Source organism: Lethenteron reissneri, chromosome 19 (genome assembly GCF_015708825.2).
Source record: "Lethenteron reissneri isolate LAM-NWPU_2019-01 chromosome 19, ASM1570882v1, whole genome shotgun sequence".
In the NCBI taxonomy this organism is placed as follows: domain Eukaryota; kingdom Metazoa; phylum Chordata; class Hyperoartia; order Petromyzontiformes; family Petromyzontidae; genus Lethenteron; species Lethenteron reissneri.
The window spans coordinates 7,737,569-7,753,234 of record NC_083797.1 but is presented as its reverse complement, the minus strand read 5'-3'; the positions used below and the strand labels follow the sequence as shown (position 1 = coordinate 7,753,234).

Genomic DNA, 15,666 nt, shown 5'->3' with positions numbered 1-15,666 from the left:
AGCAGATAACATCTCGCTACCGCGGCACCCATTATACTTTAAGTAGTATTATAAAACATCACTGTGTTAATGATTACCATTGAAGTAACATCTCAGTCAACTTGCCAATGTTAGACCAACGTTAACATTTCGTTGCAACCGTTGGATCAACGTTGGCCCAATGCTTATCCAACGTTCCATGTTTGATAGGGAGGCATTGAATCAAGATGTGGTCACAAAAAACACAATCACAGCAGATCAGCTCATGTAGTGACACGCACAGCCTCTCGTATACCAGGTTCGACACCAGTCCAAGGCTCCGTCGGTGAGAAAATCTTTCAACAGTTGCGGTCACGTGCGCTGCAATATTTGAGCACTGGCTGAAAGCTGACGCACGAGAAATCCACTCTTGAACATCTTGGGGCCTGTTGAGTCGTTCCCCTTTTGTCGACGCGTTTGACTCTCTTTCCGCACCCGAAACTTACCGCTCATCGCTCTTCATTTATTGTCCTTTCCCTGCATTTTCGTGCTCACGAAAACCTACGTTATTTAAAGTCTTTTCATGTTCTCACCTCTCTCTTCCTTTCGTTTGTATTGATTTTTTGTCATTTCGTTTGATCATAACGAATGACAACGCGTGTTGTGGTGCCTGTTGTCCGGATGCCACGTGCCTTGGTTCTATGCACGTCCCTATTTGCACTTATCGTTGCGTCTTTTGAGTGAGATCGCTACATTCATATTCTTGGATCTTTCGGTAAAGTCACGTAGAAGGGAAATAATAAAAACATAAAAAATGTTATGTTTGATTTTATTTTTATTATTTTATTATTTCCCTTCTACGTGACTTTACCGAAAGATCCAAGAATACGAATCCCTGCAGTCACGAAAGCTTTAAATTGAAATTCAAAATCGCTACATTCACTGGTTTGCTAAAAATGTAAACTTGAGCCAAAGAGTGACCAACGTAGAAGTAAGAAAAAGGTCGCACGTAGAAGAAGACAACCTGACGATGCAGGCAGTGATGAGGAGGAAACTGGCACTATTTAATAGGACACATGTAGGATGGACACCAACAGGAACATTTAAAGTGTCTTGCTGTTTGGAAAAATGGAAGGAACCGGAGAGGAGAGAGAATGCCTTGGCGACATACGAGATTGGTGCCAGAAAGATGTGCCCCTATTTGAACATATTGGCACAAGACGGAGAGGAAAGTGGAAACACATTGACGAAATGTGCAGTGGACACCTACGGGGCTATCTGCCCATGGATCGTGAAGATGATGATGATCTCGTAACAATGTCATTAGAGTGCTATGATTGCGCACTGGGTCGTAACTTTAAATTAACATAAAATCATGAGAGACCGAGACACACAGCCTATGTGTTTTGAATAAGAACTGTTTGCGATTTTTGGAAGTAAAAAAAAAAAACTTTATTTTTACATTTGTTATGCTTATTTGGATAATTTTATGTTAAACCTCAACTGTGGCATTTTCCATTTGGGCCGCTAGTGAGATATGAATTGTACTGACATGGCATTTATTTATGTAGATGTTTGTGAAATGACTCTTGTGGCTTGATACATGCTCAATTTTCTCTTCATTAACTATCCAATGTAAAAATGTTTTATCCTGTTCAGTTTAAGCACTGGCATTGACAAATCGCATTTGTTTAATTTGCTTGCAAGGTAACATTTATTTGGTTAATAGATGACACGGACCACTGCACACATCCACGGTTTGCATAGACTGACATTTCTGGCTTTTATTACACTAGCATCTCAGAATGTTAAATGCCCTGCTATAACGTACCTTTTGGAACACTCAGCTTCACATTTAAACAAGTGCTGTACAGTAAAATTCATCATTATATTCACTGCACACACCGTATTCCGTGCAGCGTTGATGTACACAAATAATCCCCCGTAAAGCCTCAACAGACTGTAGGGGCAAGTGCTGTTAGCGAGCACCTATGAAGCCCGGCACAGCACACGAGGGGGTGGATAGCCAACACCAAGACCAGCGGTGATGTGTACACAACCCACCAGGTACTCATTTGAGACTGAGTCGACCTAGGGGAGGCCCAGGACCGGTTCAGGTAATCGTCACCAGTGTTGACCGTGAGCGGCAATCGAACTCGAGTAGCCGGGTTCGTAGCGCAGCGCGCTAACCTTTGCACTACCATTCATGTCGAGTGAATATCCGTAGAGTACATATATTGAACCAAATCTGTCCAGCCAGGTGGTGGCTCAGTGATTGAGCGAGTCGCCCGCAATTGGACGTTTGTGAACTCAAAACCTGGGTGAGGGTTGACTCAGCCCATCGTCTCGATTTAAAGCTTTCGTGACTGCAGGGATTCATCTTCTTGGTTCTTTCGGTAAAGTCACGTAGAAGGGAAGTAATTAAATAATTAAATTAAAACATAATAAAATAATTCTCACGACGTTTCGGCTACAACGCAAGCATCCGTCTTCAGGGTGACGACTGCTTGCGTTGTAGCCGAAACGTCGTGAGAATTATTTTATTTTATTATGTTTTATTTTAATTATTTTATGACTTCCCTTCTACGTGACTTTACCGAAAGAACCAAGAAGATCAGCCCATCGTCGTTCCGGAGTCGATTAAAAATGATGACCACGTTTGTGAGAATTTCAAACAGTGGTTGTCCCATGGATATGACCACCTGCCCATTCGAGGAATGTGGAATTTCCGCCACTGGTTCGGGGCTGTAAACGGGAAATGTGCACCACGTCAAATGCTCATTTGAGCAGGAAATCACTTCGACTTAACTTTGAACGGTGGTGACTTCAGCTTGCATTGCGCGTCCGTTTGTACAACTTGCGTGCAACATTTTAAACCCAACACCAAATTACAAAAATGGAATCATACTTTATTTGTTGAGTACTCAACCACATTGCACTGTGTGTACATATCTTTATTAAACATATTTTTTTTTAATTTACCGACATTGTACACATTTTATGTTCGTTTCAAGTGTTATTTACAGCTGGAGTATAACTGCACGTGATGCTACCGAAACATTAATGCGTGCATTGAACTTACTGTGACGGTCGGGGTGAAAAAACTTTAGAAGAAAAGAGAGAATGTTTTTTTCTTCCTCTAGAAATATGGTGACAAGTACAGAAATATGATCATGAAAGAGCAGTGGCCCATGCATAAAGCATGCAATATAATAATGAGGGCTTGATTGAATGTTGACTGTCAATCATCATTTCTTCTTTAGACTTCATCACATCACAATCAGCAAGCTCTCAACTATTCTGGACGTTATGCTACCCATGTCCAACAGTGGCTGTGAGTGATGTTGTTCTTGATTGACTGCATATATGCCACGATCTACACAGTCGCACGCATACACACTACTAATTGTGAATTTGTATAACATTGCTCTACTATCCACCGTTCTTCCACATTCAGGTTGTTAGGATCGACATCTTAATTTTGCATCGGCAAACAATGCCACGTGTAAGCTTGTGTAACAAACAAAAATAAACAAATAACACTGAATGCAATCATTGATTACATATAATCCCTGCACACTTGCCAAGGCCAGGTTGGATACAATTCAGCCGTCCCCCCCCCTCCCTCCTTGAAGAGGAAGCCAAGATGGTCACACTACGGAGATGTATTCAATAATTCACACTTGATACCTGCAGGTTTCACCCGCTCAAATCTGTGCTCGGCTGGAGTGGTAGCGACTTACGAGGGAGGAGCCACTCCGAAACAAACGGGATCTGTCTGCCCTCGGGGTCCATTTGCCACTCGGTGTTCTGGCCACGCTCTGCCTAGCCGGCGATGTTGCGCCCGGTGCGGTTGGGCACCCCGTTACGGGAGACCTGCTGGCTGCAGTCGCTGGCGTCGCACACGCCCGGCGAACCCATGTGGCCGGCGTAGCCACGCTGCCCGTCGTGGCCCCTGTGTCCACGAGGTCCGGGGCGGCCGGGCTGCCCGTCGCGAATCAAGCCGAGCACTCCAGGAACACCTTGCGCGCGCGCGCGGGGGTCGGACAACGGACGAGAGGGGATTGTAAAACTGAACTAAAACTATTTTTTACTGGACCGGGTAAAGCTCACTGAGCTACTGTCTAGAGCTCTTTTTTTCAGAAGCGACCTGGCTATCACAAATGATAGCTCAACAAAGTGGAGTATCACGTGGAAATGTATAGCATCCAAATAAGCTTGACGCATCTGATTCTAAGTGTGGAGAGAAAAACCTGGCGGACCCGGAGAAGAATCCACGTGACCACGGGGAGAACATGCAAACTCCAAATATACATGCGTTAGGGTCGGGATCGAACGCACGACTTCCTGTATACCAGGCAAGGTATTTAACATCTTGCCACTGTGGCGCCCATAGTAGGAGGGAGGGGAAGCTATAGTTACCCACGTATCAGTGCAATAGTCAGCTATTGAACACGTAGGCTTTTGCGACCGATGTTATGATTCTCAATAGATTTTTTTTGGGGTCACATCGCACGAATAAAATTATTCAGTTGCACCGCTAGTGTCTTAAAGAGCAATTCACAACAATGAACAATTGGGCAACCGGACGTTTTGTTTTGTGTTGTGGATTACTCTCCACCACAACCGTGCTGCTGCTGTTGCTTCAGCAGTAATACGTTGCCTCATTTGTCCGCGTGACTTTATGAATTGGCTGTGTCAGGTGGAGGAGGATGTTTACCACACATTCTACTGAGACGACCTGACCCGAAGACAAAATTAATCACGAGTTGGGCATTTGCTGAGAGCTTTTGCAGTTCCTGAACGTCATGAAAAAGTTCCCAATAAACGGAGCAACTCGTCGGACCGTGGCGAACATCACACACGGTAGAGCCAGTGACAGATCGGGGAGCCACGCAGCACAACCGCCCCAAAAAAAACCCATACGCAGTGGAACACAGCCACGTGCAGAGATTCATACCTGGTGGCCCGGGAGGTCCATTGAGTCCCATCAGAGATGCTCCAGTGGCTCCAAAATCACCTTGATCTCCAGTCTCTCCTGCACAATACACGTCAGCCGTGAGTCACCAATCCCTTACAATTGATTAGGGCGTTGACTTCTCCTTAGCCTCTACTGCAAGGATGAGCTAATCATACCCTGGTATATAGGCGCGATATGTATTCTACATTTCGATTGAAAGCTTTCGTGACTGCAGGGATTCATCTTCTTGGTTCTTTCGGTAAAGTCACGTAGAAGAGAAATAATAAAATACTAAAAATAAAACATAATAAAATAATTCTACATGTCAATGATGCATTTATATGCATTTGATTTCTCCCTTGCAAGAGCCATGGTTTTGTTCTGTGCCATTCAGAGAGTTTATACTGCCGGTGATTTAACCGAAAAATATACGCTGCCCACTTCCAGACTGAACACCGAAAATGTCGTGACGTTACTTCGAAAAAGAGGCCATGTGTGCCAAGGACATTTGAGAATTACTAATATGGGAAAACCACGTAACATCACCGCCAACTGGCAGACCGCAGACCATGTGCAGGCGGTTGCCGCATCCACCTTGCGTCGCCGTTGGTGTCCCCTACGCCAGCTAAACTTCCTCAGGGCAATGGTATGGCTCAGATGCGGGCAATTCAAGCGCCCCGTGATACGTGAGCTTCAGATCGAGGCTTCGAAAAGCAGAGGTTGGATTTCTGGCAGCCGTGAGCCTCAGATGGCCAATGTGGTGCCTACGCACTGGCTCAGAACACAAGGTGTGATTCAAGCCGCGTTCTCAGAATCAGAATATTTATTCATAGTGCAGGAATCCGATGAGCTGTAAAGCTCTTAATTGGAGGCTCAACTTGGTCACTGGTAACCACAATAAAACCCGTCGCATTAGATTTAGTTTGCACTTAATTCCGATTTGAGCATTAAAACTAATATCGGTTTTTTATGACCCTTGGGCTACACCCATTTCAAACCCTTTAAAACAGTCTGCCTCAGCAGCAGGCCAAAAAAAGGGTAAAAACCTACTACTATATTTTGCCACTGGTAAAAGAGATCTCATAGTGTAAATGCTTACCCCGAGCTCTCAATACTCTGATATTGCACTGTGTTTGAGTTATACGCCTTCTGGTGTCATCTGGTCCAACACCAATGGGGACTAGGCTCTAAAGAAAGCCGTCTCGGGTGTGGACCAATCAACTTCAAGGACAGTGCATATTATTATCATTATCAGAGTTGCTTCTTTTTGTTTGCTTTTTTGACTACTTGTGTTGTGGTTATTGCAAACATGATGCCTTGAATAAAGGTGTCAGTTTTGTACCAGTTTAAAAGGGTAAAAACCTACTACTACAGAATAATATCGGTTTGATAAATGCAAGAGGTGCACCAGCTAGTGTAGCGAATAGACAATTAAGGTATCTTAAAAATGGTTCCGTGTTATCACCTTTTGAGTTATGCATTTTATTATTTGAGGAAGCTTAAATGAAACTTCTCTGTTCCATTATGCATATAGTACGATTAGATTATGAGGATTTTTGTGATGATATTTAGTGGTTCTCTGACTTTAGTTGATGACAACTTGCCTCCAGATCTGAGCTCATCAATGCTCTGTCTGACAAATGTTTAATCCATCATGTGCTACTCCTCGACCCACCGTGATTGGACAAAAAGGCCCATAAAGAAGAAGGGACATTGTCTCAATCCCTGAGAAAGATGGCAAGACGTTTTAGCCCACTACCAAGACCAGTTGGATAAGATGTTTGACACCGGCATTTCCTACTTCCGTAGTGCGCAGAAGCACGCCGCGTCAACTGTAGAGCAGAGGTCGCAAACGGGTTTTGATTCCTTACCCGTACCCGGCCGCACCAGGGTCGCAAACGGGTACCCGTAACCGATACCCGGCTACCCGTATCTGGCCGGGTATCATGTAGGGTACGGGGACGGGTACCCGATTGCGATCTCTGGGATGAAGCCATGTTGCAGACGCGGGTGGGTTGATTCTAGGAACTTGAATTGTGAGAAGAGACAAGACGTTGGGAAATGAGTGACAAACGGTTATTCACCAGTGACTCACGTCCTACCCGTATCCGTACCCGGCCGCACCAGGGTCACAAACGGGCAGAGGTGGGACAAAGTCATTGTTATGCAAGTCCAAGTCGAGTCTGAAGTCATCAAATTCATGACTCGAGTCTGACTCGAGTCCAAGTCACATGACTCGAGTCCACACCTCAGAGGTGGGACAAAGTCATTGTTATGCAAGTCCAAGTCGAGTCTCAAGTCATCAAATTCATGACTCGAGTCTGACTCGAGTCCAAGTCACATGACTCGAGTCCACACCTCAGAGGTGGGACAAAGTCATTGTTATGCAAGTCCAAGTCGAGTCTCAAGTCATCAAATTCATGACTCGAGTCTGACTCGAGTCCAAGTCACATGACTCGAGTCCACACCTCAGAGGTGGGACAAAGTCATTGTTATGCAAGTCCAAGTCGAGTCTCAAGTCATCAAATTCATGACTCGAGTCTGACTCGAGTCCAAGTCACATGACTCGAGTCCACACCTCAGAGGTGGGACAAAGTCATTGTTATGCAAGTCCAAGTCGAGTCTGAAGTCATCAAATTCATGACTCGAGTCTGACTCGAGTCCAAGTCACATGACTCGAGTCCACACCTTTGCAAACGGGTACTTGTACCCGTACCCGGCCGGGTACGGGTAGCCGGTTATCGGGCAGGGTACGGGTATCGGGTACCCGGTTGCGACCTCTGCTGTCGAGGTGCCTACCTGTAGGGCCCTTGGATCCCTTGTCCCCTGGCTCCCCGTGGTCGCCAAGCAAGCCGGCTTCTCCATCCTGACCTGGGGCACCCACAGAACCCTGCAAAGACAATTCACACATTACACGGTGCCCGCGTCAATGGACACGACTGGACCGCTGGTGCTTTCACTGGCTCTTAAAGGACTTGTCACAATTCACAGATTAGAATCCATTCTTGTGCATACGTCGAGTTGTGCACGTGAGAACTGATCTGGTGCCGTTTGTCCAAGTGATTTGGCAATTTTTCAGCAAGGCTAGTGATGTAACAGAGAGAAAATGAGAAACAATAAAAAATATATGATATAACAATCTATCCTATCTTTATTTCATAAATTTTAATAAAATGCGGTTGAAGCTGATATGCGAATCAAGCTACGCGCCGAGATACTTGCACGAGGAAACAAGTTCAACCCACGGTTCCCCCCGCCGAGATCGAGCTGTCAGAGTAGACATCAAAACAAACGACGATAATCTTCACAGCACGGCAGGTAGAGATACATGCAGGGCCCGTGTGTGTGTATAGTGGGGAGCAGTAGTCTAGCGGTTAGCATGCCGCACTACGAAGCTGGTGACCCGAGTTCGATTCGCTCTCACGGCCAACACCAGTGACGATTATCTGAACTTGGCCCTGGGTCACCCCTAGGTCGACTCAGCCTCAAATGGGTACCAGGCGGTCGGGCGTGGTGCAGGCCACTCACCCCCTCGTGTGCCGTGCCGGTGCTCGTGAACGGCACTTGCCCCAACAGTCTGTTAAGGCTATACGGGGGATCTTAGTATTTGTGCGGAGGACGGAGCGACGGTGAGCGGAGGCGTGTGCGACGTTACCACTGGTCCTGGTAGACCCCGCATGCCTTGAGGCCCAGGTGGCCCCAGGACGGCGCTCTCCCCGCTCGGGCAGGCGCTGCCGCACTTCCTGCGCATGGCGTTGCTGTACAGCGACATCTGCTCCAGCACCAGACGCTTGCAGACTTCTATCACGTGCGCCCCTGCCAGCGGCAGGCCCTGTGTTTTTGCGTGCGAGGGCGCGGAACGTCCCGCTTCGTTAGATACTCGTTGGTGGCTTCAATTGCTCGTGCAAAGCCAAAGGCAGCTTCACTGCTGAAAGATCATTGCTGAAAGGTCATTGCTGATTACGGAGAGATTAAATATTTGCACGCAATAATAATAAAAAAAAACCCTTCTGACATCGTGTGTCTAATATTGATGCACGGTCCTTTCATCTGTTTTTCGGCTGCAAAAAATGGCAATAAAGGCTTTTAGATGCAATGGTAATTGGACTCAATGCTACGGGTGCAGCCCTGCAATTGCTTGCTCACTGCTGGCAGAATGGCTCCCACTAGACAGAGGGAGCTCAAGAGAGCCCCACTCGAGGGTAGTTTGGCCTCCTCTTCCACGCCGGCCAGACACGTTGGAAGGGACGTGAGCGCCCACTCTTTGCCTCACCGCACGCGACCTGCCGATCGGCTAACTTTGGTGAGCCCACTTGCGCTGCTGGGTGAACAGATGGCTAGAGGATTGAATAAACTTGCCCGCGGAATTGCTTCAAAATGCCACTCCATTATAAGTGACGACGATTGCAGCAATCGCAAACCCAATGGGCCACGTTAAGTGTTCAGTTCAGTGCAGTTATTAGGTTTAGCCCTGTGAGCCATTCGGCTCTTGAATCGGGTGCAACCGCGACAAACAAAAACATGAACAAGAAACATCTTCAAGTGACTACGCGCAACAGAAAAATCCTGGAAAAAACAGCAAAGTCTTCCAGAAAAATCACCGTATAACAATGTTGTGTGCATTGAGTTGTGCGAGCGTACCTGACGGCCCGGTGATCCGCTGTAGCCGGGAACGCCTGCCTCCCCAATGCCCCCCTTGATTCCCACCTTGCCCTGTCCCCCATGAGCCCCGGGGAATCCTCTATGGCCGGGGTGGCCCATGGGACCCACGTCTCCCTGGCTTCCTTCCTACAAGCAGACACAGGACGAAGATCCCCCGTGTAGCCTTAGCAGACTGTTGGGGCAAGTGCTGTTATTGAGTAGCATCTATGAAGGTCGGCACGGCACAAGAGGGGGTGGGTGGCCAGCACCACGCCCGACCGCATTTGTCTCCCTAGTGGCGATGTTTACACACCACACCAGGTAACTCATTTGAGGCTGAGTCGACCTAGGGAAGGCCCAATACTGGTTCAGATAATCAGATAATCGTCACTGGTTGTGGCTGTGAGCAGGAATCGCTCGTTTCGTTGTGCACAAAACACACAATCAAGCACACACGTGTACATTCAGTGTACAAATACAAGAGTGTAGATCTCATTGTTTTGTCACATTGTCTCAACACAGGTCAAAGGCCATTGACACGGAGTGGTCAGCAAACAGAGAACAATGGCGATAGTGTAGCCAATGACAATACGTTTATTGAATTGAGCACAGGTTGCGAAACTTAGGATAGGAGACGATGGGAAGGAATTCCAAAGGTGTGCAATACGAAGCAAGGAGGAAATGTAGAGCTATAATGCAAATTGGTGTCCGTGTCAAGCTTCATATCTATATTGAAAACCAATTTCTTCAGAACTCCCTTTTGTGTTTGGTTTGTTGTCCTTCTCCCGCACCTCCGATCAGCACGGTCGGCTACGTACGGTGCGAAAGAGGTTCAACGTGCATCCATCCAAGCTTTCCAGCTCGTGGCAATGACTACGGTGGCAGTGGCAAAGGATTGACGAGGAGGTGACCAACAGAAATCATCGAGTGTGAGTCGGAGCAGCGCCGCACGCGCCAGCGGTGGCAGCGGACGTTTCGTCAAAGGCAGTGTCAGGAAAGCAGCCGCTCCATCACCTTACCTGCCCATCCTTCCCCTTCACGCCTTTGACGCCCTGTCGAGTCAAGCGATTGTGAAAAAATGCCGACGCGGGCACACGCACACGCACACACGCACACACAGACGCACACACGCACACACAGACACACACACGCACACACAGACACACACACACACACGCACACACACGCACACACACGCACACACACACACGCACACACACACACGCACACGCGCACACAGACACGCGCAACCATCCGGTTAGCAAAGTTCTCATAGCCCGAGCGACGACGATTCACGTGGTCTATCGGCCCCTCGTGTGTACTCTTCTCCAGAGCTGTTACACCGCTGCTGTCGAGCCGCATCAAACCATCTGCTCAATGATATAATTTAATTAAACAGTTAAATGCCAAATGGCTCATTCGGGATGCGCTAACGACCGGAAAATGGATTCTGATTAAATCAAATCACTCCGCTATGGAAATGACCCCACGAGCATGTCTCGCCCCGCGGGGAGGAAGCATATGCAGGGATATTCTTGACTGGATACGTGAACTTGATCCACCCTTCTAAACGTCGCTAATTCCATACGACGGAAGCGGCAGTTGCCGGTAGAACACGAGGGCTTTGTTGTGCTCAATCGCGTACGCTCTTCTAAGAAATGTTCCACAATTATAGCCCGAATTGAAAAGAAAAAATATATATATCATTTAAAGTACCTGTTTATGGAGCAAGTTACCTTAGTCCCAACGTGTCCTGGAAGTCCGTCTGGGCCGATGCCACCCTAAAAGTGGCAAAAAAAATTGGTGCCGTTGTCAACGTTTACCAAGTTTACCAGACTCCGTCACGCGCAACACGTCAAGGTATCATCTATCGCGACGTGATTATATTTAGACAGCAGCCTTCCCTGCGTGGATTCAATGTTGGGATCACGGTAGCCGAGGCGAAGGTGTTTCCTAAAAAAAAATAAACAAACGCATCTCGAGTGATCTTCCAATGGCGCATAACAGAAGCGTTTAGAAGGATGCAAGTGGCGATGTGATGCGTAGAACACGCACGACGCTCCACTCTCACAGGCGACCTGCGAGACTCCGAGGTGCGGACACCCAAGACGCGGATTAACACGGGGGGGGGGGGGGGGGGCAGTGCCGGGCTAAGCTAGTGCGGGGCCTGTAGCAGATATGTTATAAAGCGGCCCTAAATAAAAAAAAAACACGTAAATATTAAAACACGTAATTTTTTTACTTGCATAGTAAAGTAATTGTATTTTTTCATTTGCTATACAGCCAGATAATACGACAAATCGCTAACCTTAAACATCCAGTCGTTCATAAAAGTTGAAGGCGATATAGTACTATAGTAATAGAGCAGGTGCAAAATCACTGAAGCGGAATTGATAGCTTGAAAGCATTTGGCACTGGGAGGTGGGGGGGGGGAACCCTCTCTAGCCTTCGTGAGTCGTGTTTCACTCACGGGGCGAGACTCACGCGCATAATCTTCATACCACAAAGTGTGTGTGTGTGTGTCTGCGCGTTTAGTTGCATTGGCCGAGTTCATTCTGCTGTTTGGTTATGATTATTTAACAATGGATAATACTTTCATGGATACCTCGCTCTGTATAGCATATGCATACAACAGCAACTGTAATATGTTAAAGGGTTGTGTATTATTACCGGCATGGTATTGGTGTATAATGAACATGAGAATAGATTGTAATCACTGCAGCATTATGTGCCACGTTTAAAGGTTATCTTACGGATGCAATCTCTTGAAGATTTGCAAATGCCACGTTTGGCATAATCACAACCATCGGCGTAGAGAGTTGCTCGATGGAGAGGTCAATCTTCACACTATCGGTTATTTAATACCCTCCAAATTAATGCTTTGTAGAGGGAATGTCCACTGAACATTTTGCTGACCCTTTTATACTTTATCTCTACAAGACAAAGATCCCCCATAGAACCTTAACAGACTGTCGGGGTGGGGCAAGTGCTGTTAGCGAGCACCTACGAAGGCCAGCACAGCACACGATTGGGTGGGTGGCCAACACCACAATGTTTTTACACACCACACCGGGTACTGATTTGAGGCTGAGTCGACCTAGGGGAGGCCCAGGACCAGTTCAGATATTTGTGAACCCGGTGTTGGCCGTGAGCGGGAATCGAACTGGGGTCGCCAACCGCTACACCACCGCTCCCCCCCCCCTCTCTCTCTCTACACACACACAGACACCTTTCAACAATATTTGCACTACACTATTTGCTTTCCATTCCCGCACTAACGACCGTAGAGAAACGAGAGTCTCACCTTGGGTCCTTGCTTTCCAGCCTCTCCAATGTCGCCCTGTAGATGCAAAACGGGATGAGTCATTGAGCATGCACAGCAAAGCCGGCGCTGACGGCTACACCTGCAGAGCAAAACGAAATCTACCCGGCAAGCAACGCCTGCTGAGAAACAGCAATGCACGTTCCATTCTGAGCGTTCGCTTTAACACGGTCGTTGCGAGGCATGCGGTCGGTGGTCGTGGTCCTCGCCGTGCGGGGCAGTGAGGGTTATTTGAACATACTCCACCGCGTCATGTCAGAGCGGGTTAGTGGGGTTTAGAACGGCTGTGGATTTTGCTGCTGCTGCTGCTGCCCACAAGGCCTATAACACCTGTGTTTCGTGCCCGGGTAGTCACCCATTTGAGCACTCTGAAGGCTCAAAACTCGGTTAGCTTCTGAGGTGTGACGGAAGCAGGTGAATTCCTTGGGATTTGGTCAGTGGCTGGCTTCCTTATCAGCGTTGATAGAAGGATGCGTTGCCGTCGAAAACGCCGAACGTGGCCAGAAGATATTTCTGAGTTAAAACAGTTGGAACCTTACGACTCGGTATGAGAAATGAAGACATCTAGACTCCACAATTAAAACTCCTTGACACAAGGTCAACAATGAATCGCATATATATATATTTTTTGATATAGTTCTTCAATGTCTTTTCCAGCTACAACGCGGGACGTTTGGCACGACCTCCGGCGTTTTGCGCCACGTGCTGGAAGCTGCTTAAATTCAGCTCAATAAGAAGGCTCACAACACGCGTGGTGAATCGCCGGACATCGTGCCGAACGACACGCGGTACGACCTGAAAAAAACACATCGGGGAGAGCTCTACAGTGGAATCGGGAAAGTCTACACAGTTGTAATGCAAATTGTGGTTTATGAGCACAAAGTGCCTTTGAAGGCCAATAAAAGTCAAAGAGTTAAAACGTCTCCTGGGTGGAGGCGAGGTTGCATCTTGAGGGCAAAGGTCGTTTTTTATCGAGCAAAACTTTTGATCCGGGACGAGTGTAACAGCAGCAGCAGCAGACGGCTTCGCGGGATGTAGAGAGCAAGATGGGCGGAGGAGTGCGCGTGCTTTGTTCGTGTCACAGGGCTTTCAGGAGGAGCTCACGGGTATGCCAGGGTAGCCGTAGGCCCCAGTGCGTCCCGGGAGTCCGGCCTCTCCTCGTTCGCCATTTATTCCCTGGCGGGAGGGGGGGGGGACGCACACAGAATCAGAATCTTTATTTAGGCTGCTGGAAGAGGAGGAGGAATCCGATGAGCTGTGAAGCTATTTTTCACACAGATGTCCAGTGTGGGGTGGCAGGACAGCGGTGTTCAGCGTGTTGACATGTCGACGATGATTTTTAAACGTTGCGCGTGAACGGTGATATCGTCGTAGCGATGTTGTTTGATCGAGGTTAATATATATGTGCTGCGTGTGAAAAATATCATCTGTTGACACGTACAAGTTTTCCTTGTGGTCCCTGAGCCCCAGGAATGCCCACATGGCCCTTTTCACCCTGTAGGAAAACAAGTAGAAGTTACGTGCAAATTGTGAGGTGCGTAACAAATCGGTGACTTGATGCATGGGCACAATCCGGCGACATTTTTTGTTAGCTTTGTCCCATTTCACTCGTTTCATTTGTTTTTTGCAAAATAAAAATGTTCTGCCTCATCCCGTACCTTCTGGGTCTCTCCGTTAGCCTGAATATAACAGCATGCCATTCGCACAAATCATAAACAGTCGATTCAAACGCGTGAAACCAGTTGCACACATTGTGAGCGTGTGTGAGAGACGAGGAATGGAACACGTCTTGAGGACGGAACCACCGAGGAGATGGAGCGAGGAACTCAACTCCTCGTGTGCAGGTGCCAAGGTGGATTGTTGCATTGCGGCACCGTAAGAAATGGCGGTGGCTTGGGGAGGCCTTCATCCAGCAGTGGATTGATCATGGTTGATGCTATTTTTGAGCATGAGAATCTATGTGAATGTATGAATGCATCCACACTCCCCTATTACTTACAGTATACAACCCATTTAAGGCATGTAAGTCAATGTTATATTATTTATGTACCTAGGGGCACCGCTGTGGCGAGATGTTAACTACCTCGCCAGGTATACAGGAGGCCGTGGGTTCAATCCCGACCCTGATGCCTGTACATTTAGAGTTTGCATGTTTCCACACAATAAGCCACTTTTTTTATCTATCATTTGTGACCAGGTCGTTTCTGAAAAAAATATATATAGCTCAGTGGGCCTTAGCTGGCCTTAAATAACAATCGTTTAGTTGAATAGTACTATTTCGATTTAAAGCTTTCGTGACTGCAGGGATTCATCTTCTTGGTTCTTTCGGTAAAGTCACGTGACTTTACCGAAAGAACCAAGAAGATGAATAGTTCTAGTTGAATTTTTTTTTCTGATGATAAGGAGCTCAAACTGAGAGACACTTTATAAGGGATGTGGCTGAACGAGGCACAATCGGTGGTGGTGGTGGTTACAAAGAGAGAGAGAGATAGACATGGAGAGAAAAGGCTGCACCGCCACTTGTTCAGACCTTGGCACCGGCAGGTCCAGTTGAGCCAGGGCGGCCCATGTCCCCCTGCTCACCCTGCAATGTCGGCAAAGGGTGAGACAAAGCAAAGTCCAGGGGAGGGAGATAAGGGAACGGAAGAGGGGACAGGGTGGGAAGGGCAATAGGGGCGGAAGAGAGGGCGGAGTGAAAATGTACCTCCGATTAGCACGGTTGGTTACGTACGGTGCGAAAGAAGACCAACGTACATACATACATTATTGACGCTCATAATGGAAA

At 47.5% G+C, this 15,666-nt stretch overlaps 1 protein-coding gene across 1 annotated transcript in view; it reads right to left on the bottom strand.

The window, feature by feature from the left end:
• Positions 1–2,891: 2,891 nt before the first annotated feature.
• LOC133344039 (collagen alpha-1(XXII) chain-like) overlaps positions 2,892–15,666 on the bottom strand; it is a 40,647-nt gene continuing 27,872 nt past the window's right edge. Inside the window, exons 20-30 of the mRNA XM_061553990.1 lie at positions 15,412–15,465; positions 14,323–14,376; positions 13,986–14,057; positions 12,864–12,899; positions 11,296–11,340; positions 10,579–10,611; positions 9,560–9,706; positions 8,574–8,750; positions 7,718–7,808; positions 4,919–4,996; positions 2,892–3,980 (exon numbers count right to left, since the gene is read on the bottom strand). Of these exons, the coding sequence (XP_061409974.1) occupies positions 3,784–3,980; positions 4,919–4,996; positions 7,718–7,808; positions 8,574–8,750; positions 9,560–9,706; positions 10,579–10,611; positions 11,296–11,340; positions 12,864–12,899; positions 13,986–14,057; positions 14,323–14,376; positions 15,412–15,465 (984 nt within the window). The 3' untranslated portion in view covers positions 2,892–3,783. The remainder of the gene's footprint in view (positions 3,981–4,918; positions 4,997–7,717; positions 7,809–8,573; positions 8,751–9,559; positions 9,707–10,578; positions 10,612–11,295; positions 11,341–12,863; positions 12,900–13,985; positions 14,058–14,322; positions 14,377–15,411; positions 15,466–15,666) is intronic.